This window comes from Aureobasidium melanogenum (assembly GCF_000721775.1).
Source record: "Aureobasidium melanogenum CBS 110374 unplaced genomic scaffold scaffold_3, whole genome shotgun sequence".
NCBI classification, from domain to species: Eukaryota; Fungi; Ascomycota; class Dothideomycetes; order Dothideales; family Saccotheciaceae; genus Aureobasidium; species Aureobasidium melanogenum.
The window spans coordinates 951,920-972,893 of NW_024470055.1; the positions used below are offsets into that span (position 1 = coordinate 951,920).

Sequence of the window (20,974 nt, forward strand, 5' to 3'; positions counted from 1 at the left end):
GTCTGTTTCGCTATGGTCATTATGCATCATCGATATTGTTACCTCAATTACTCCCGGTTCTCTCTCCCTCACTACCTCTTCTCCCTCTCAGATGTTTATTTGCCGTTTGAGCCCTCGACACCCTTCTTATACTCATCCCTAAGCACCCACTTGCCTCTACCCCTCGACCCCTTCTCCAACACGGCAATAACCTTCAACATCTCCTTGAACTCAGCCGTCCTCTGCGCAGTACCACAGAACCGATTGAAATGATCAATCAAGTTCTGGGTATACACTTTACCTCCATGCGCTAAGAGATAATCTCTGATCAGTGCAAGGAACTCTCTGCCTTTGGGTTGCGGTTGAGCTGAAGGAGTGCCTGCTCGCGATGTCGAGGTGGAAGGAGTAGAGACACGAGAAGGAGTGATTCCTTGACGTGCAGAAAGATGACTGAGAATAGAAGTACTAGACGGACCTCCTCTACTCATACCGCCTCTTCCTCTTGACGCAGCAAGTCCACCCCTTCGAGAGGGAGTTTCAGGACGACCTGCTGTGCCAAATTGGCCTGTCCAACTTACACTGCCAGCAGGAAGGTTTCTCGCAATCTCTCCTGCTTTCTTGAGTTCGGCTGCTGCAAGGGCGGCGACGCGTTTTGCTTCTTTGGCAATAATCTCAGGGTCCGCGGTTACTTTCCTCGAAGAGCCGGAGTTGCCAGATATAATGTCGTCGTGAGAGAGGGCAGAGGTGACGCCTGAGCGGGCGAAGATGGCACCGAGCATGCGTTCGTCTCTTGTGCTGTTTCCGTTCTCGGCTCCGTCGTTGTTGGCTTCTGCAGATGCTGGTTTCTCTTCTTCGCCTTGGAAGTCTTCGGTGTGCGAAATGCCAACAATGTCTTGCATTTCTTTTTCCCTTGCGGCTTTCTCGGCTGCAGTGGTTGCTGAGGCTTGTTCTTGTTTCTGAGCATTGGTGTCCGAGTTATCCGCCTGAGGGCCAGATAGTTGGACCTCCGTACCTTTGAAGATACTGCCTGTTTCAGTTTGACCATCTGCACTTGCCTCGCCTAGAGTAAACAGATCGTGTAGATCTCTCAATTGGAACGTCTGTCGCTGCTTCGGATCTCTCAAGATTTTGTTGGTCAAGAACTGCTTGAAGATTTGTCTGTGGTAAATCTTTTCTTCAATAGTGCCGGCAGTCATCAAGCGATAGATTTCGACTTCCTTTTTTTGACCTAGTCGCCAAGCTCGTTCTCGAGCTTGAACATCGGTTGACGGGTTCCAATCAGGATCGTAGATGATGACTCGATTTGCACCAGTCAGGTTTACGCCTAGACCTCCTACTTTAGTGGTGAGGAGGAAGACATGCAAGTCAGGATTCTTGTTGAACTTGTCAACCAGTGTCTGTCTGTCTTTGATAGATGTGTTGCCATCCATGCGAAGGTAGTTGATGCCGCCCATCTCGCTGACGAATCTTTCAAGAATATCGAGCATAATACGATGCTGAGCAAACAGCAATGTCTTGTGTCCATTCTTCTTCCAGATCTCAAGCAGAGCTTTCACGACTTGCATCTTTCCAGACTTGTTGGCATTACCATAGTTATAGTCTGATTTGACGGACAAGGTCTTGTGCTCAGTCAAATCGGGATGATTGCAAATCTTGCGCAGAATATCAATGCCGAAAAGTGCTTGCCTCTTGCCAGCCAAGATAGCCGTCATGTCACCAGAATTCAAGAAGTACTCGTACGCGTCACGTTGAGGTTTGGTCAACTTGCAGAACAAGACTCGCTCGCTCTTCTTGGGTAGATCAGATGCCACATCGACCTTGAAACGTTGCAGAAGGTATGGACTGATTGTGTCCTTCAGAGTTTCTGCGCACTTCATGGCAGTCTCGACTTGCAGATTGGAAGCATTGGCATAACCACCCTGCTTGATCGGAGTCTCAAATTGTTGCTTGAAGCTGACCAGAGTGCCGAGTCTCATAGGGAACACAAAGTCGAAGAGAGACCAGAGTTCAGTCAAGTTGTTCTGCATGGGTGTACCAGAGAGGATGATTCGGTTGTGTGTGCGAATCTCCTTGCTGTAAATCGTGATTGCCGTGTTGGGATTTCTGATCTTGTGGCCTTCGTCCAGGACGCAGTACTCCCACTCCATAGGAATGAGATGCTCAGCGTAGGTCTGCAAACCAGAGTATGTAGTCACCAGAACATGACCATCTCTCTGTACCTTATCCACAATGCGCTTGGCAGATTTGTTACCCTTTGAAGGCCTGATTGGGTTGCCGTCATAATCGAAGTTGTCCAAATCATCTTCCAGCTTGTCTTCTCGCTTGACATCCAGCATGCCACTACCAGAAGTATGAAGAATGGACACTCGTAGCGGTGGCCACCAACGATGAAACTCATTCACCCACTGCTTCATGACTGTTGCAGGACATACGATGAGGATGGGTTTCGTGACTTTCTCAGAATAGTGCAGACCAGCGATGAAGGAAATGATCTGGACAGTTTTTCCAAGACCCATCTCATCTCCGATGATACCGCCAACTTGTTGTGAATAGAGCTCCCAGAGCCATTGAACACCGGTCTTCTGATAGTCAAAGAGTGCTGGGTATATATCGCCAGGTATCCGGTAGCCACCCTCGAACTCTGCATCTGTTTGCGTCGGGTGTGGCAAGTGCCATTCTTCTTCACCTTCCTGGTCTTGCTGGTGGTCTTCATCTTGATCTTGCTCCGTATCGCCATTCGTGGCTTCACCCTTAGACTTGGTTGTACCTAGATGTTTCCGACGAGCAGCACTTCGTCGTCTGATCCAGCTCTGCAATCTGGCTTGATACACTTTCTCGTTACCGTCGTCGATTCCGGCGAGGTCTTCATGGGCATCGGCTGCTTGTTGTGCTTTCTTGGTGACCTTTTTTGAACCTTTCTTGCGCTTGCCGATTCCACTTGTGCCTAGAGAGAAGTCACCATCGACATCTTCGTCTTCTGGCTCTTCCTCATCATCAGACTCCCCAACAGCAGCGAGCTCCTTGTCGTTCATGTCAGGTATATATTCGTCTTCTTCCTCTTCCGGAGCAGATTCCAACTCGACGTCTTCATCCTCGTCTGCAGTTCCCTTGCCTTTGCCTTTTGACTGTAGTCTTCGTCTCTTGGCTGGCCTCTCCTCAGGGAACTCATCTTCCTCTTCGGGCTCACTCTTCTCGTCCTCGGCGAACCCGGGCATCCTCAGATCACGATGTGATCGTTGAGCATCGGCTTGAACTTCCTGATCCACCACGTCCTCGTCTTCTTCCTCTTCAGCATCAAACATGACTTCAGCCAGACTTGACGAAGTGCGCAATAATTGCCTGCCCATCTTGGAAAACGGCGTGATCTTTCCTGTCCTGATCAAGAAATCCCTCTGACTTTCGCCAGGCAACTTCTGGTTACCTGCCTCTCCCAGTAACGTATCTCCCGCCGCGGCAGCCTCATTTTTCCTGTCATCAATTCTCTTCTGAATCTGTTCCAAATCCGTCTCAAGACCTTCAATCTGCGTCTTGTAATTCGCAATCTCAGCACGATACCTATTCTTGGTTGTCTGATTGCCAAATTCTGCCAACTTCTTCTCTAAGCGGTGGACCTGGCCGTCAAGACGGGCTTTATCGGCTTTTGTACGTTCGAGACGTTTGTTGTCGCGTTCGTCTGCTTGTTCGATGAGGAGGGCGTCGGCTTGTCGGCCGATGTCTCGTTCGAGATCGTCTTGATCGCGAATACCGGCGGCCAGGGAGGCAATGCGGGTGGCTTCGTCGGCGTCATCGTCGTAAGGGCGGTCGACTTGCTCAGTGGTATCGTCCGAGGCTTCCATTTCTGGCTGCTGTTCTGCCTGAGTTGGTTCCGTGGTGGCTATTTGGTCATCGTTGGGTTGAGTTTCCGGCTGCTCTTGTTTCACTTCTGGGTCGTCCATGTTTGCGCCGGAAGCTGTGTAAAGAGAAGGAATAGGACAAGGAAAGGAAAATGCACGTGGACAGAATCAGGAAGCTGCAAAGATTTGGAAGGCACGAATGTCGAATGTGAAATCAGAAGTGAACAATAGACTTTCCGAAAAGAGAAAGAACGGTGATGCGCGCATGGCAGCTTGCTCAAAACGCTACGTCATGCGCGAGTCATGCAGCGGTATACAATCCTCATGAACAGGCACAATCAATTGAAGATATTCACAATGAAACAGTTCTAAACTTTTTTTGCTTGTAGAAGCATATATCAGATTTATATTTTGTATGCCATAACTTTTGTCATCCAACTCTTTTCATATCTGCGTAATGTTCAAAGTTTGGACTTCTCCTGGCGTCAATTGAGAAGACGAAGGACTTTGAGTAGGTCGCCAGTAACACCCATAGCAGTAACCTCACCACCAGCGCCAGCGCCTTGGATGATGAGAGGGTTGGAACCGTATCTCTTGGTGTAGAAGTTGATGATGTTGTCGCTGCCCTTGAGAGCAGCGATGGGGTGGCTTGCGTCGAACTTCTCAAGACCGACCTTGACGTTCTGGCTGGCAACGTCGATGCTGCCAACGAAACGAACAACCTTGCCCTCGTTGGCGGCTTCCTGCTTCAGCTTCTCCATCTGGTCATCAAACTCGGGAAGGCGAGACATGAACTCGTCACCACTGCTGCACGACTCCAGCTCCTTGGGAATCAGACTCTGGACAGGGAAGCTAAGGGGGTTCTGAACCTTGAGGCCGGCAAGACGAGCGAGGATGGTAAGCTTGCGAGCAACATCCAGGCCGTTCAAGTCGTCTCTTGGGTCGGGCTCAGTGTAACCCAAGTCCTTTGCCTTCTTGACCTCGGCAGCGAAAGAGCCACCACCGCCACCGACGGGCATGAAGCTGTTGAACAAGAAACTCATGGTTCCTGAGAAGACACCCTCGATCTTTGTGACCTCGTCACCAGTCTCGACAAGCTCTTTCAGGGTAGAGAGGACGGGCAGACCGGCACCGACGGTGCTTTCGTGGAAGACGTAACCACCGTTGCCAGAGCCGTTGGAGGCAGCGGCGAACATGTCCTCCCAGAGTTCATAGCTGTCCGAGAAGCCCTTCTTGTTGGGAGTGACGATGCTGATGCCCTTGCGCAAGAAAGCAGGGTATTGTTGTGCGATGTCGAGGGAGCTAGTGTTGTCGACGAGAATGACCTTCTCAGGAGCGGTGGCGAGGTAATCGACGAGAGAGGAGGCATCGAGGATGGGTTGGTTGGAGTTGTTGAGGTCTTGTTCGATGGTGTCGAGGTTCAATGGGCGGAAGCTCTCGCTGAAGAGGACTTTCTTGGAGCGCGAAACGAAGATGAGATCAAGGTAGGTGGGGGATCTTGCCTGGGACATGCGGGTCCTCAGGGCTTGGAATTGGTTCAGGAAGCATTTTCCTACACCGCCGACGCCTGCAAGTTGTTAGGATTCAGAAGTGGAGGCGGGGTGATGGAGGGGCAGATTTTGGGTGCAGAAGCATGCATACCAATGACGGCAACGTAGACTTGACGGGGAGTGGGCATTTCGGAAAGAGGACGAATAACGTATTCGGCTTCCTGGTTGTTGGTATGGATGGGAAGATGGAGCTTTTCCAGGACCATGTGGGATTCCAGCGGCGGCTCTCTGTCGTCTGCGTCTGCTTCTCGGTGGTGCAGCTGCGGTTTCGGAGCGCCTGCAACCGTCGCCGTCGAAACCTTCGTCGACTTGACCCCACACCAGTCGAGGAAGCGCGACACGGCCATCGTCATTTGCTCTCTTCAAAATGTCACACAGAAACACATCAGCAAAAGATGCTCCCCTGTACGGCGCCCCCAAGCCTGCAAAGAGGCAAAAGTCTGGCCGCCAAATCTCGTCGTCCAACACGCTCGCCTTTACTTCGCAGCTGCAGTCCCTGATCTCAGCCGGCCCCAACTCCTCCGCCAATCCCAGTCGCTCATTCGCATCACGACCACGTCCCAAGAAGGAAGACATCTTTGCCTCACACAACCGGAATGTCAAGAAACGTGCCGCTAGAGATCTCGATGACGACTCTCCCGCCTTTGACCAAAAGCACAGCACATCATCCGAAGCTCTAGATTCCTCAGCATGGCACCGCTCCAAGCGGAAGATGGAAGAGAAGGCTCGCCTCTACGCTGCCATGAAACGAGGCGACGTCGGCGATGACAACGACACTCATCTGGTCGACTTTGATCGTAAATGGGCCGATCACCAAGACAAACAGCTATCCGATCAGTCTTCTTCAGAGGATGAATCCGACAGCGACAAGGAGATGGTAGAGTGGGAGGACGAGTTCGGTCGCACACGTACAGGCACTGCTGCCCAACGCGCCCGCGAACAACGACTCGCCCAGCTAGGCTCAGAAGCTGCTTTGCGCTCGCGACCAGACATGCCCACAAACCTCATTATTGGCGATACCGTCCAAGCAGCTGCCTTCAACCCAGACGAGCCAGTCGCTCAACAAATGGCCGAACTAGCAGCCAAACGTGACAGATCCCTCACACCTCCCCCAGACACCCATTTTGACGCTTCGAAGGAGATCAGACAGAAGGGTGTTGGTTTCATGCAATTCAGTCTCGATGACCAAGAACGCAAGAAGCAATTCGAGAATCTTGAGATGGAGCGAGCCGAGACTGAAAGAGTTCGTGCTGAGCGTGAGAAAAGAATCAAAGACCGTAAAGACGAGATTGAGAGACGAAGAAACGCAATCAGACAGAAACGGGGCAAGATAGAAGCTGACGATTTCTTGTCTGGCTTGGGTCAGGAATTGAACGCTCGACCTACAGACGAAGAACAGAAAGAAGAGCCGGCGACTGAGGAGTCGTAGGTCAGGCACGAACATGAAGATTACGAAGTAACGAATATATTCTTCTACCAGCATCCAGCTTTTGGCCAGGATAGTACTCTTTCAGAAGTTTTCTGTGTGTGCGCAACATCTTCTCGTCGCAAGCCTCTAGGACGAAGTATAATACTGGACATAGGGATCGACCGCCTGTGTACCGACTCATCTCTAACCTGGATATCCAAACACATGCTTACCTCATCCACAAGTCGAGTTTATAGCTGGCCGCATACACAATAGTCTCACAAATCCCAACCACCGGACTCAGAGATCCATTACTGCCCACATTCGCCCTTGATAAAGAGCTCGGGTCTTTTGTCAATGTTCTCTCCCGAGCTTTTCTCCCATCTTATTCCTCGTTGCGTGATGGCACGACAACATCGTTGATCACGACAAGCCTTGCTAGAGATCAACACCTATCTACCATCGGTCACGGACGGCGCTCTCGTCGTTACCGACGGTGTCGCCGCAGACAGTAAGAGCTCTTGCGACTTTGGCGCAGTTGAAAGTTTCGAACCCCTCTTTCGATGTGGTTGAATCCTTGCGCAACATATCGGTAGCAACCTAGCAGACGTCTCGACGGTGTTATATACTCATCTGCAATGTGATGTGACTGAGCATAGGAGCGAAAGTGTATGTCTAAAACCGAGTTCACATGCTCAAGACAAGAACAAAACGACAAGAATAGCACACTTTTAGTCTCTGACATCGTAAGTCTCATCTCTCCTCCATCGAAGCCTCTCATTCAGATGACTGCAAAAATGCACAATGTATTGGAGAAACAAGTGATGTTCAGAGAAACACTGCTTTGCCATAGCAGTTCTCTGGACACAACTCCAAAAGCAAATACTGTTATGCATTTCTATAGCTGATCATCAATAGCTTTGTTGATGTGAGAGCCCAAGGTGCATGTCATCTATGGGAACAGAGATACTAGCATCATACTCAACTACAGCAAAGACTGAATCATACACTATAAAAAGGCACAAAGTCAACAGACACCCAGGCGCGTCCGCTGAGAGCCGGTACGTCGTCGCTTCTCAGTGGACACTCTTCTGTTTCTTGACGACATCGTGTATCTCTATACCATCTCAACCATGTCACTCCAAAAATAGTTAGATACAAATCCTACAAAAGGGTTCTCGACCTCAACACCTTCTTACGCAATCACAAAAATTTTTATCGTTGCGTAGGTCAAGAAAGTAAAGTCTCCATGTTTCAGTGACACCGCTGTAGCAGTGACTATACTTCGTACTCGTACACTTGTTTTGAACACTCGTCTCGTACACGTACAAAAAAGCCAAGCTTGATGATGCGAGCAATATTCTTGGCAAAAGGGCAAGCCCGCGGACTGTCGAGACATGGTGATGGTTATACTTGCCTTGCTGAAAATACCTATACGTTCGGTCCGAATGATAAAAAGAATAGGCAGCAAGACTGAGAAAGGATAGAATATTGTTGCTGCTGTGGAAACACGCGAGATGGGTGGTAAGTGTCACAGAAAGCTTCTGGGGTTAGAATTATTGAAGTTGGGCAGCAAAAGGAGATTGAGATAGGGTCGTTGCGGCTGCCTGCCTTGTCAGTGTCCATACTGCAATATTATAATGCTTCAGATCGGTCAAATACATCGATTGTCCTTCACCATGGCTTTGGGCAGCGATTTGAATTGCGGCAAGGCGTATTCATGGCGCTTTGTGTGAGATCGCTTCTTTGATGGTCAGGGTCGCTTTTTTCTCTTGGTTCCGAGCTCGTCTGTTTGCAGTTTCGAAACAAGTCGATACTTTCAGTGCGACCACACACTCTCTTGGTTGCACACAAGCCACACGATACAGAAACGTGTCGAGGTCCATTCGATAGTGAAGAAGCGGCGGCTATCAGGGCTGGCCTTCTTTGCATTGACAACAAGATGATGCCGTGGAATGTCGGAGGTATGCAGAGAGACGAGATTACCGCCAACCGATCCCCTGGCTTTCTGCATTGGTGCTTCTTTATCTTAAGATCATCTGCCACCGTGCGCTGTATGATTGGGGTGCAGAACAAAGCGAACAAGAGGCGTATGTGTGATCGTTTGTAACGGGTTGATGGGACATGTAACTCCATGCAAGTCGCCTAAGGCTCATTATCTGGTCCAGAGCGAGGTGGACATGAGGTGTTGATAGGATGTGCTGTTAAGACGAGATAGGTCGAGACAGGTTCGTGTTCCGGCGTATCCTAATCGGACCTCGTTCCAACAATCCGGTCGCTTAGATCCATTGGTCGCATCTCGTACCCCTGGCTTATGTCTTATTTGCTCCAGCTCTCATGCCATATGGCCTGCTCTCACCGCTTGGAAGCACGTAGATTTGACCAGCATACACACGTGGTTGCAAAGCTTGGTTGACAGGCATCCAAACGTCCAACACATGCATGCCTTTCTCGAGACGCGGTGAAGAATTGCACAGAGCAAGAGTTGTGGCTTGCATGTCTGTCTCACTGGGAGGCGGTCGTCTAACCAAGGCACCGGTATTGCTACGCCGGGCTAGAGAGCAGTGCGGCGCGCGCGGACGCCCGGAAGACGCTCACGGACTGTTTCGAGTGGCTTGATCTGTCGAGATCGCTGCCTGCACCGAGAGGAAGAAGGTTTCCTCGTACATTGATGGTTTGGGTACGAAGCTGGTTAGGTGGATGTACGCATATGCATTTGACGTGTCGAGGTTTCATCATAGCTGATGTGTACGGTATCACATAATACGTCGTTTTGTGATCAAAGCTGACCCAGAATCAAGTAAATTCTTGTTGAATCGCTTGCACAGTCAGCAGATGGGAGCTCGCGTTGACTTTCTTTCAACATCCTCGTCCTCTTGGCGCAGGGATGTGAGTGATGAACTGCACACATCAGATGACAAAAAAAAGAGCAAAGAACGTGACTGTCGTGTAAAGTTCCCGCCTGCAATTTCTGGACTTCAGCCCCCCCAAGCCATCCTTTCCCACTTTTGTCATGTCGGTGATGCTTTCCTTTGCAGCCTGCTGCACGTACTAAGAAGCGGGCCGAAGATCCCTGTCGTTTTTAGCTTACTCTGGGGAAGTAGCGGAACAAGCAAGAAAACCATCGGTACAAACAAAGAAATAGGTTGGGCTGATGTAAACGAGTGCATCGATCAAGGGGTGGATGGGAATGGAAAGAGGTGTGTCAGAGATAGACATGTGAAAAATGGGACGTAAAAAATGCTTGTTGAACACGACATAAAACAAGCAGCTGCCTCCCTCTGCCCAGACACTCGATTTCGTTTGACATTTGACAACAACCTTTCCACGTGTCTTCGCAGCAGTTTAATTCTGTTTTTGACTTGGCTTTGAAGACAAGGCAGTCGCATCTGTTATTGTGACTCACCTCGGAATATCGAGCCATCAACTGGAATACCCGTTTGGATCTTCTGGACTGCAGGCAACAATACCGTCCTATTGAAAACCTTGGCCCTTCATTTCACCTGCTTCAAATAGTGCAAGGAAGTCAGCCTCCCGTCCGTTGTCACCCACCAAACCTCGTGATCAAACATTCCATATCGGCTCCACATACGACACAGCAAGACTCAAAGATAACGGAAGATCATCACTGGGCTTTCCTTTCGACCTATCTCACTGTCTATCCCCTTTCCCCGCAAAACGATCATCGCTTTTGTCTAGACCGGAATTGCCAGCACGACTCGGTTGCTTGCTGATCTCATCCCATACTCCGAGGCTATTTACCACCAAGCTTCAGCACAGCCCGAGCTATAGATACAAGCCCGCCTATCTTTTGTGTTGATCGCGCTGGCACATGTCATACCTGACATCGAACAACCGAGGGCATCCGTTTCAGCTTTGAGATTTTCATAAAAACAAAGCATTCCTCACTTGGATATTTGGTCACTTTGTCCGATTTGACGACAGTCGCTTGACTTTATCGACCACAAAGACTACAAGCGAATCTTGAGTCGACGATATTGTTTTTACAACAACGCCAGTACTACACCGAACATACAAAGTCACAATGTGTGTGGCCAACCTCAATGTCTCGACGCAACCATGCTCGCATCGTTGGTACACTCTTGTGAAACCATGCAGCAGCACAACAAACCTCTCAAACTGCCCTTCGAAACTCGCTCTTGAAGGCTGGGAGACCAGATTGGAATCTTGTCCTTGGTGTGATGACTCAGCCTCCGACTCTGGCATCCTCGACGACAGCACACATCGCCTGTTTGGCGGTAGTGTATCTCGCTCGCGAAGTGGAAGTCTAGGAACTTCTGGTACTAGCGCTATGCCCATTGCTGCCGAGAGACACAGACGTCAGAGCAGTGCGACCAACTCCACGACATCGTTGTCAAAGGAGTCTAGCAGTCGTTTCACGCAGGATGAAGATGTCATGGTAGAAGGGCTCGGCAGAGGCGAGAAGGCTCGCATGATGAACTGGCGCTTAGATGTCTACCTGATGGCGCATCCCGAGCGTAAGCAAAGCATCGTGCAGGAGATTGAAGGTGTCGCACCCGAGTCTTCTGTACCTGAACCAAACGGACTAAGCAGGTCTGGAAGCATCAGAAGATCTGGCAGTATGCTTGGCAGGAAGATGAGAAAGGGTATGCGCCTCAGCAAGACCATCTTCAAGGGTTGAAAGACCATACTGCCTGCTGTTTCTCATCTTCATCTTACCTACCTTGCAACGGCAATTCTCTGATTCGTCTACAACTGCCACCTTGGACACCTCCACTTCACTAGGATGTTCGCTTCTCAACAGCATGAACGCCAGTACAGTCCCACAAGTACACGGACATCGACTGATGCTCCACGTCTGCCTGGCCAGACCACAAGCGAAAACAATCTAATGTTCACCGCTATACCGGAGCACCACTCCACATTTCTCCTCCTCACCGCTATCGTTGCGGCCGCGGACTCCAATCACGAACTTCCTCGCCCTTGGACACTACTCCGAGCATCTCTAGTTCCACTTGGTCCCTCCTTCTCCACTTTTTCTCTCTTCTCTTGGCGCCCAATATGGCGATGGAAAAGTTGCTCTATACCCAGATTGCTAGTTAGTGTTTCTTTCTTCCTATTCTTCGTTTGTCGTGCAGCAAGGGTCAATAGAATGTCGATAGTCTGTCTCGACCTTAATAAAAGTCATCTTCGAATTCACCGACTGTTTTCATCTTCGATCTGCATCAGCCATCCTAATCACTTGTCTACGATTACTCACTGTCTCTTGATGCACAGAATATGCTACAGTATGCTCCAGTATTGACAATGACTGCTATACTCAGCCGATCTCTCAACCAAGATCCCTAACTAATTACGCATCACCCCTACTTCTGTACCTACCTTTTCTAAACTCCACCGACAAACACTCATATCGTCTGCTGATTCCCAACTTCCTCCGAATACGAACTCACGGGTTCCGAAAAATCTAGACTTTCTTGACCTTTTTCTTACGACGCAAAACCCCACTTCCGCTCGACCAGACCATCAATGTCGATCTTTTTTCTTGGGACGATCGTCAGGGGGCATCTTACGACTCACGCAAGCAGGTGCCAAGTTACGAATTTGATCATCAGGTCCATGTCTACTGTCTCCAGTTTTTTTTGTGTCTTGCGTAATGCGTGGATATGGAGTATGGAGCAGAAAATGACTCGGATATTGTAAGCTCTAGTTTGCGTTTGAGGAGCGGTATGTGTGATCTCGATGAGTTGGAATGTGTAATGGTCTTGGATGTGATTATTTTGTGTACGTGTATATGTGTATATGTGTAAGTCTTGAGGCATGCGTTAGACGTTTGATCAAGGATGACCAGCCTGCACCGAAGAGTAAGTCTAGATGGCCACTCAAGCACCAAACCAACTCTTGATCTTGCCAAAAATGCCACTTGCATGCTTGGGTGATGGTGTACCCTCCACCGATGAAGTCTCCTTCAATTCAACTCTAAACCCATGATCCAGAGGAATGTTAGCATTGATAACCTTGTCCAGCTCTGAAGTGAGAGTCGGCAGCTCTTTATGCGCTGCCTCGTAAGCAGTCATGGCCTCTCGCTCCACACGCAACAATTCAGCTCGCTTTGCTGCCAGATCCCTAACCGTGACCAGCAGAGCTTCTTCAGCCTTCATCTTCTCGGCCTTTATTCTATTGTATTGGGCTTCGAGGGAAGACACAAGTGATGAGAACTGCTTGGCTGCTTTTGGGTCATCCAACAACTTTGCAAGTCTGACCGCATCAACGGCCCAGAAGCGCAAGGCATCGATGTCGACTCTGAATCTATGAACGGCATGATGACGCAGTCCTGCAATGGAGCTAACCAGAGTCTGCAAGGTTCGACTGCCGCCAGGTCCCATATCAACATTTGGATCGGGCACAATGAGGCCTTCTAATAGGTACATATATCTGTTCAATTCAAAAGCATGGGCGCTGTCGATTGCCCAGCGTTCTGGCGTTTCTTCCAGAAGCTTCGGATGCCTGCGCTGCAGATAGCGGTAACAAACTTGTTCGAGCGAGACCTGCAGACCGGACAGGACTCTGTTTTGGCTGGAGTATGGCAGATAGTAAGCACGAGTCTGCGGGACTGGGATTGTTGCATATTGCCTTATCTCTCGTGGAACACGATCTATAGTTGGACCCTTTTTGAGGCCAGGTTCCCGTGATAGTTCCTGGGATGCCTTCGATTTGAGCTCATCTGAACTAGACGACCCATTTGCATATACGAGGTCGTCTGTCTCGAGGTCATGCAATGTTGCCTGGTCTATCGACGAACTTGAGGCCGATTCGTTGTATGCGCTACCATCGTACAAACGCTCGTCATCTGATGTGGCACCTGGTGGCTCTACAGTAGTAGTCTCTGCCTGGTCCTTGATGGATTCTGTTAAGGTCTCAAACACAGACTTGTCTAGCTCTGTCTCGGTAGTGAGATTTGGCTCTTTAGTCATAGACTGCGCAGCCTTTGCTCTTGCGACCTTTCTCTGCCTTCTTAAACTCTTTCTCGACGGCGTTGTCTGATCTAGCGGATCTCGCTCCGAAGAGAGCATCAGCTCGTCGGCAATACTCTGTGTCGGAGCGTACCTCACAGTTCCTGCTGTAATGTCAGTCGGCACTTCTCCGACAGACTCTTTCATGGTCTCTTCTGGAACTCGGGCAACAGTGTCCATTGTGGTCGCTGTCGGAACGGAAACTGTATCCTCGACCTTAAGTGGTACAGATGTCGAAGACGAAGCGTCGATGTGTTCGTCAATCGGCTGCTCAGAAGCATTCTTCGGGGCACCAACTCTGTTTCCTTGAGGTATTTTATTGCTGAACGTCAACGTAAGAGCTGTGCCGTTAAGGAAGACAGCACGCTTGGCCCTAAGAGCCTTTTCAGCGGCTTTGATATCGCTGAACTCGACGAATGCGTACCGCTTAGGATAATTGATCCTAATATCGACAGGAGAGGCATCCGCAAATTCGTTGAATAAACGTACAGAGTTGACGCTCTTCTGAAAACCGCCAATGAACAGGGCCTTGCTAGGCGTACTGCACTTCTCATTGGTGATGACCTCTTCAGGTACCGAAGAGTCGTTGCCTTCATGGTCGTCAATTGGTTGCTCGGGAGCGATCGCGCGGTCACCGACTGGTTTCCTCAGGGGATCTTCGTTGTGATCAAACTGGCAATGAAGAGCTCTGCCAGCGAGCAAGGTACCGTGCTTGGCCTTGAGAGCCTTGATAGCAGCTTCGATGTCGGCAAACTCGACGTACGCAACCCGCTTGAAGACACTGTAGCGAAGATCGACAGGAGAGAAATCCACGAATTCCTTGATCAGATGTACGAGACTGACGCTCTTATCGATACAACAGACAAACAGGACCTTACTAGGTGTACCGAGCTGCTCACCGATGATGTTCTCTTTGGTTGACATAGCCTCACTGTCTTTCTGATCGTTTGTTGGTTGCTCGGAAGCAATCGTGCGGACCCCGACCTGGTCGTTCAGAGAACTCTCGCTACCGAACTCGCAGTTGAGAGCTCTGCCACTAAGGAAAATACCATGCTTGGCTTCGAGAGCCTTGGTAGCGGCTTCGATGTCGGTAAACTCGATCACTGCGACCCGTTTGGAGGCATTGAAATCAATATTGACTGGGCGAACATCCGCAAACTCTCTGAAAAGATGCTTGATGCTGATGCCGCGTCCAATGCCGCTAACAAACAGGACTTTGCTGGGCTTGCGGTCTTGCTCATCGGTAACGACTTCTGCTTTTGCAGAAGAAATAGATTCTGTGGGATCTTGCACTAGCGTTGGAGTAGGTGATTCAGGAGGCTCAGAATCAAGCAGTCGCAAGCCATTGACATTCAGCTCTGTATCATGACCCGAACACGACTCGAGCTCCTCCATTGACGGGAGCCGTATGTATGCGTAGCCCATAGAATTCGCGATTTCATCGTGCACATTGTCGATGTTGTGCAGGACCTCTGATTGTTCCTGAGCTGGGAAGAACTTCATCTCCCAAAACTCTGGTATCGCGTCTCCACGAGTACTTGGCTCGATTCCATACATGTTGGGAAACTTGATGGATTCCCATGGATTTGGTGGCGAATGCTCTTTCAAGGCTTCCGTGGTGGAGCTGGTTTTGAGGTGCATGGCTGCAGAAGGGTTTGTACTGTGGTCACGTTGTATTTTCACAGCTGATGCTTCAAAGCTCTGAGTAGTGTCAGATAGCTCGGAGTCAGAAGATTTTCCAGCATCTGCAGATTGTTGCATTGCCAGAATTTCATTTGATAACGCGCCAACGTCGTCTAAGGCAACATCTTGTGTCGAAGTGATCAGTCTTGAACGAAGGGGAACCAACTTAGAAGCTTCTTCGGCAGCCTCTCGATAACTTGGAAATTTAACATAGTCGACGAGAAAGAGCCCTCGAATGGCCAGGTAGTACGAAAGATTCATGACAGCATATGTGCCATACCGCTCAGTCGCTTTCTTGAGCCCATGATCCGAATTGAGAATCTGGAAGAAGTCGCGCCTGGCTTTTGAGGTGTTGCCTGAGTAATTATTTCCTTTTAGACCAGGCTTCAAGATCTGGTACAGGCTTTCAAGGTGCTCTTCGTACCAGTGCCCCTCTTTGTCCTTGAGCGGAAGTCTTTTCTGTTGTCTTGCGCTGTCCAAGGCTTTGGCAATCTCTGTATCCAACTCAGACCCACCAATTGATTGCTCTGAAAAAACATGTTCGGCAGTTTTGACTGATTCGAGCTTAGATGATACCGCAGGTGTTGTAGATGGAGATCCTGATGCTTCTAGATGCTCTTTCAAGAGCGAATCGAATTTTTTCACTGCGATATCAGAGGTTACGATCGATTTGTTGGCTTCTGAAATAGTTGGTGAATTGGCTTCTGACGCTACCGTTTGAAGCGTTCCCAGCGCCAATGTGTCATCTTTACCAGATCCAGAAGATTGTGTAGTGTCATCTCCCTTTTCTGCAATATCTTTTGCTCTTCTTGCCGCTTTGCAGGCATCTAGATAGCTCAAAGTGAGTCCTTGATCAATCTCAAAGACACCCTTAGCAACCAGGACTTTCGTCACATCGAGGATCTTTTCATATTTGTACTCGCACATCAATTCTCTCATAAGCGGATCCGATTGTGCTTTTTTGAGTTTGAGATCAAGTTGATCCAAAGTTGTCCCGATGGTTGTGCCTGCAATCACATACTTGAGATTGTTGTACATCTTTTGATTTCGTACGAAATTCAAGCGCCTTTGATCTGATATGGACGGCGGCCCTTTTCGAATTGGTAATGCATTCGCCTTGGAAGGTGTCAACCGCCTAGTCCCTGATTGGATATTCCGTAACGACGACATGACTTCCGATTTATGAATTGGTTATCCAGAACCCAGACGTGGCGATGTCGAGGGAAAGAATCTGAGCGTCACCAGAAGCTCGATTGCGGCACGTAAACCACGAGCAGATCCCTTGTCGTGGTGATCATGAGCCGATATTCAATACCAGTATGAAATTGTCAAAAACACAAAGAAGCGAACAAAAAACATAAATTGAAGTCAAGATATTGTGAATTTGAGAAGTAGCAGGTGTTGGAAAATTAAACTTTCTGGTTCGAAAATGGAGGTGATGCAAGAGCCGCATCGGCATTCAAATCGTGTTACACAAGGAAGCCACGATTGATGGAACACCAACGCAACTTCAGGAAATATTATTCAAGAGAGCGTCAAGTATCAGTATGTGAACAGCGGACTATATGCACAGCAAATGATTGAAACAAAAAACGCCAAATCCTGCCTTCTTAAAGAAAAACGCCCACCCAATGCAAATGACATCCGATAAAGACTCTCCCAAAAACTCCTAAGACATTTTTCCATGGCTGTCGCATCGCTACCTAGCTTAAAGGACGTTGAAGCCACTCACAAGGGTCGTGTAGGTGGCAATGGTGATGAAGACAATACTGAAAATGAAGGCCAGAGATTGGGTCTCCAATGAGCCAGCAGCGCTCTTGCAGGTCACACAGGTGTAGATCTCAGTGTCGTTGCCCGAAGTGTTTGAGTAGGGCTGAGGAGTGTACATGCCAAAGCGATGGCCACTGTACACAGGAAGACCACCATAAGCGGCAGTGGCGGAGATGGCAGGCATGGCGGCATCCATGATGATGAGAGTGTAAGTCTCGGTGAGTAGTGGAATGGTAGCAGAGGCTTGGTAGTTGCCGGTATCCCATGTGATGGCGCCAGTAGAACCATTGACAGTCTGGTTGACGGCCAGAGTGTACATGTTCTGGTTGGCAGCGCAAGAGGCCATGATGTCAAGTGCAGTTGGGGTGACAGACAACGAAGTCATGTTCCAGGCGAAAGTGACATAGTCGCCGACTTTGTAGTATGACGAGGACGAGAAAATGTTGGGAGTGATCATGGCAATACCACCGTAGCCGGCCGTGACACCATATGTCTTTGATTTTGAGGACTTTGTAGTGGCTGTACCCTTGCTGCTTCCGCTACTGTTGGCTGTCGATTTGCCAGTGGTCGAGGCATCTGAAGAATCGCCAGACTTAGAAGCACCTGACGAAGCAGCGGCGCTCTTGTCTGAACCGGTAGTAGAAGCATCGCTGTTTGTGGTTGAAGAGTCCTTGTTTGAAGAGCTCGCTGTGGATTTTGCTGACGATTCGTTTGTGGACTGTGCGCTCGAAGCATCCGAGGTCTTGGAAGCGACTGTGGTAGACTCTGCTGCTGTTGGGGAGTTAGGAAAGGTGACTCGAGGCTTCAAGAAATGATTGCAACGCACCTGAGCTGTCCTGTCGTGGGAAGACCAAGTCGTTGATGTCGCGAATGGCTTTGAGATGGAAAGACTCAGACCATGGTGCTGAAGCCGAGCTGAGTGCTGAGAAGAGAGCGATCGAGGAAAGCAGCTGTGCTGGACGCATCTTTGGCGGTCAAGAAGTGGTGTCTACAGCGTGACAGGGGTCTCGTTGTTGTGTTTCGGGATTCGAGTGGCGGTGTCGATGTCTTGGTCGTTCAAATTGATCAGATGGTTGTTTAGCGAGTGAATTGCTGTACGCTAAGGATACAGCTGGCGGTAGAGTTAAATGGTCGGAGAGATAGGTCGTGTCAAGGACAAGAGGAAAAAAGAGGCTCGATGGTGCATACACTCGTCCAACCACGCCCGCGCCCGCCCACTGTTTGAAGATGCGGGAGCCGCTGACTTGGCACCCGCCCCTTCGATTTCTATTTTAGGACTCAACCTGTTACGCGTCGCATCTCCTAACCTCTTCCTCCAACATGTTTGCGCACTTGGTTAATCATGTCTTTCCGCCTTCAGCTCACACATATCTATCTTCACGCACCTTCTTTGCATGCCATGTTCGTGCACTAACTGCTGAAGCTTACAGAAGCTTGAGTCCAGAAGCGCAGCGCGAATATCAGGAAAAATACAGCCAATACTACAGAGGTCGATATAACAATGATCCTGCTTATCGCGAGGCCGAGAAACTCCGGAAAAAGTTGTCATATTCGGCGCAAAAAAATGACCCCAACGTTGTCAGACGATATAAACTCCACAATTGGGTTCATGGACATCCACACGTGTGCGAGGACCTACCCTGGAAAACTCATCGACCGGTTCTTTACAACATGATGACCGAACATTATTGCTATGGCTGTGATGTGACGAGAATACACGGCCAGAGACTTTGGTGGTCTTTGATAGGGAATCGAGAGGACTCACAGAGCTGGTTGTGCCATGGTTGTTATGCCAGATCTGGCTGGACCGACATCATGCCAAAAGGCTATGAAGATATCAGAACTTGGAAAGATTTGGCAAAGCGAAAGAGACAGCTCGATCAGGTCAGGTCCGAAGGACAAATCTGAGGCAACGTCGTAGTGTCTCAAACTCAGACTGGCCTCAGGATCGAGCATCCGTACCACTGTCGGCGGCCATGCAACAACACAAACAACGCCACTGCCGTCGCTCTGCCTTAGTGTCCCATTGCTCTGCCTCGACCAGAGGGCTCATGTCGTTCCAATTCAAGCGAGTTCAGCTCTGCAGTCAGAAGCCCGGGATCATGACATTGTGTCGCACAAGCAAAGTCGATCAGTATCACACACTCCTCTCGTATCAGGATGTTGTATTTGTTGACATCACCATGCTGAATCCCAAGCTTGTGCAGCCTGCCCAAAACTTCTTGACAAAACAATATCTCCTCTGGTGCTGCATGATGCGTATATGCGATGTATTCCATGACAAATCGGATAGTTCTGCCCTCTTCCGTCACATGTGCAAGGAAGATAGGGCCGATGTTGGTATTCTTGAGCCATTCGTATGCTTGCATTTCTTGGTCGAGCTGTGGGATCCCCCATGGGAACCTGGCCAGCTTTACCACGACTTTTCCTTCAAAGTGTCGGCAAGTGGCCTCTTGCACTCTGGATTTCAGCTTGTGGCCTAGCTTCAGAGCCAGATAGTCGATGGAGAGTGAATGCCACAGGTTTGTAATGCCAGGCAACGGCAGATTCTGGACACTTGAGCTCTAAAATCTTGATGTCTCACAGCATGGCGCATTGCAATCGAGCTTTGATAGATGACCACTCAACTCAAAGTGAGTCTAAATCAATGTTGCCACAAGGATAAAGCCGCGAATGCCAATGCTGAATTTATCATTCTCGATGCACTTTGTGTAGCCAATATGATTTCCACCACCCACTATATGGCCAAAATCCTCAATATGCGCTTGAAACGAGCGCTTGTTGAATTTGCGCCGGAAGTGTTGTGATCGATGCGTATGTAAGTTCTTGCAACCAAGACAATAGACCCCCTATCCCAATACTCCAGTCCTCGAACCCAAAACTGGCACTTCGACAATAGCCATCAAGCGCAGTCTGTTCCCAGACTTGGCATCGAATGTGATGGCTTCGACTCGTTCTACCTCTTCCACGGAGATGGCGGTGCGGTTGGCAATCTCGCGGTCCCACAGGCGGAGCCTCCTTAGACACTTTTTAAAGCAGGGGAGAGTAGCGGCTCGGAATACTCCTCATGTGAGGGAAGTTGCGCAGGGCATCTCGAAGAGTTTTGAACCTCCTCAGCGTAAGCTCGTACGGTCGATACCTCTTATCATTGGAGAGGCACAGAAAACAGACTCGCTCACAGGTGAGCATGTAGATATACCCACCAAAGTCACCACAGACCTTACACTCAGCGGTACATGAGGTGTTGTAAAGTTGCTCACAGGTAATCCACGGAGCTGTTCGTATCACCAAAGCAGCATGAACCGCAATTCGAGCGTGCTTGGTAATCGACTTGAATTGCGGGATATTGTCAACTGTTGAACAGCCTCGGCGATTGACCATCCGGAAGTCTATGAGTGAGCGTAGGTCCGGTTCAAGAAGGCTGGCCTGAAGCAGCTCAAGTGGTAGCTGTTTGAGCAAGCCGAGGTCTGTTTGGCTCGCGTTACGCGCATGCTGTGTGGGCGGAAACACCGGGAGGTTTGCATCAGTGTATAGTCTCTCAAATCTATTCGCGAATACGTGAATTCCTTGAAGCTGTCCATGATCTCGCAAATGATAATTCACGCGGAACCGGATATCGGCACAGCTCAGAAGGGCTGTGGTTGTACAGCAAGTGTAGCATCAGTCACGATGGACGTTTCAGAGCCCGCCACCTCGTTTCGTTCTCACTCGCTCACAGATCGGCTTGGACTTGCAGGGGGAAGATGCAGGCACACC

At 49.5% G+C, this 20,974-nt stretch overlaps 8 protein-coding genes across 8 annotated transcripts; 3 read left to right on the forward strand and 5 right to left on the reverse strand.

Annotated features, from left to right (window-relative positions):
• Window positions 1-95: 95 nt before the first annotated feature.
• On the reverse strand, window positions 96-3,815 carry M437DRAFT_40897 (uncharacterized protein; the record flags this gene model as incomplete). The annotated part of the gene is made up of 1 exon (XM_041020270.1): window positions 96-3,815. One exon carries the CDS (start codon window positions 3,813-3,815, stop codon window positions 96-98), a length of 3,720 nt encoding a protein of 1,239 aa, XP_040882944.1.
• Window positions 3,816-4,297: 482 nt separating this feature from the next.
• On the reverse strand, window positions 4,298-5,490 carry M437DRAFT_40469 (homoserine dehydrogenase-like protein; the record flags this gene model as incomplete). The annotated part of the gene is made up of 2 exons (XM_041020199.1): window positions 4,298-5,379; window positions 5,454-5,490. 2 exons carry the CDS (start codon window positions 5,488-5,490, stop codon window positions 4,298-4,300), a joined length of 1,119 nt encoding a protein of 372 aa, XP_040882945.1.
• A 239-nt stretch (window positions 5,491-5,729) lies between these two features.
• Window positions 5,730-6,791, forward strand: M437DRAFT_40922 (uncharacterized protein; the record flags this gene model as incomplete). The annotated part of the gene is made up of 1 exon (XM_041020278.1): window positions 5,730-6,791. One exon carries the CDS (start codon window positions 5,730-5,732, stop codon window positions 6,789-6,791), a length of 1,062 nt encoding a protein of 353 aa, XP_040882946.1.
• A 4,024-nt stretch (window positions 6,792-10,815) lies between these two features.
• Window positions 10,816-11,433, forward strand: M437DRAFT_63460 (uncharacterized protein; the record flags this gene model as incomplete). Its single annotated transcript, XM_041024257.1, has 1 exon — window positions 10,816-11,433. One exon carries the CDS (start codon window positions 10,816-10,818, stop codon window positions 11,431-11,433), a length of 618 nt encoding a protein of 205 aa, XP_040882947.1.
• Window positions 11,434-12,814: 1,381 nt separating this feature from the next.
• M437DRAFT_19518 (uncharacterized protein) lies at window positions 12,815-13,372 on the reverse strand (the record flags this gene model as incomplete). The annotated part of the gene is made up of 1 exon (XM_041018989.1): window positions 12,815-13,372. A coding segment is annotated over one exon (558 nt), but the record flags the coding sequence as incomplete, so codon positions are not given.
• Window positions 13,373-17,156: 3,784 nt separating this feature from the next.
• Window positions 17,157-18,183, reverse strand: M437DRAFT_41699 (uncharacterized protein; the record flags this gene model as incomplete). Its single annotated transcript, XM_041020422.1, has 2 exons — window positions 17,157-17,986; window positions 18,045-18,183. The coding sequence occupies 2 exons, from the start codon at window positions 18,181-18,183 to the stop codon at window positions 17,157-17,159; spliced, it is 969 nt and encodes a 322-aa protein (XP_040882949.1).
• A 355-nt stretch (window positions 18,184-18,538) lies between these two features.
• On the forward strand, window positions 18,539-19,126 carry M437DRAFT_41166 (uncharacterized protein; the record flags this gene model as incomplete). The annotated part of the gene is made up of 1 exon (XM_041020331.1): window positions 18,539-19,126. One exon carries the CDS (start codon window positions 18,539-18,541, stop codon window positions 19,124-19,126), a length of 588 nt encoding a protein of 195 aa, XP_040882950.1.
• Window positions 19,127-19,233: 107 nt separating this feature from the next.
• Window positions 19,234-19,779, reverse strand: M437DRAFT_41350 (uncharacterized protein; the record flags this gene model as incomplete). The annotated part of the gene is made up of 1 exon (XM_041020368.1): window positions 19,234-19,779. A coding segment is annotated over one exon (546 nt), but the record flags the coding sequence as incomplete, so codon positions are not given.
• Window positions 19,780-20,974: the final 1,195 nt, after the last annotated feature.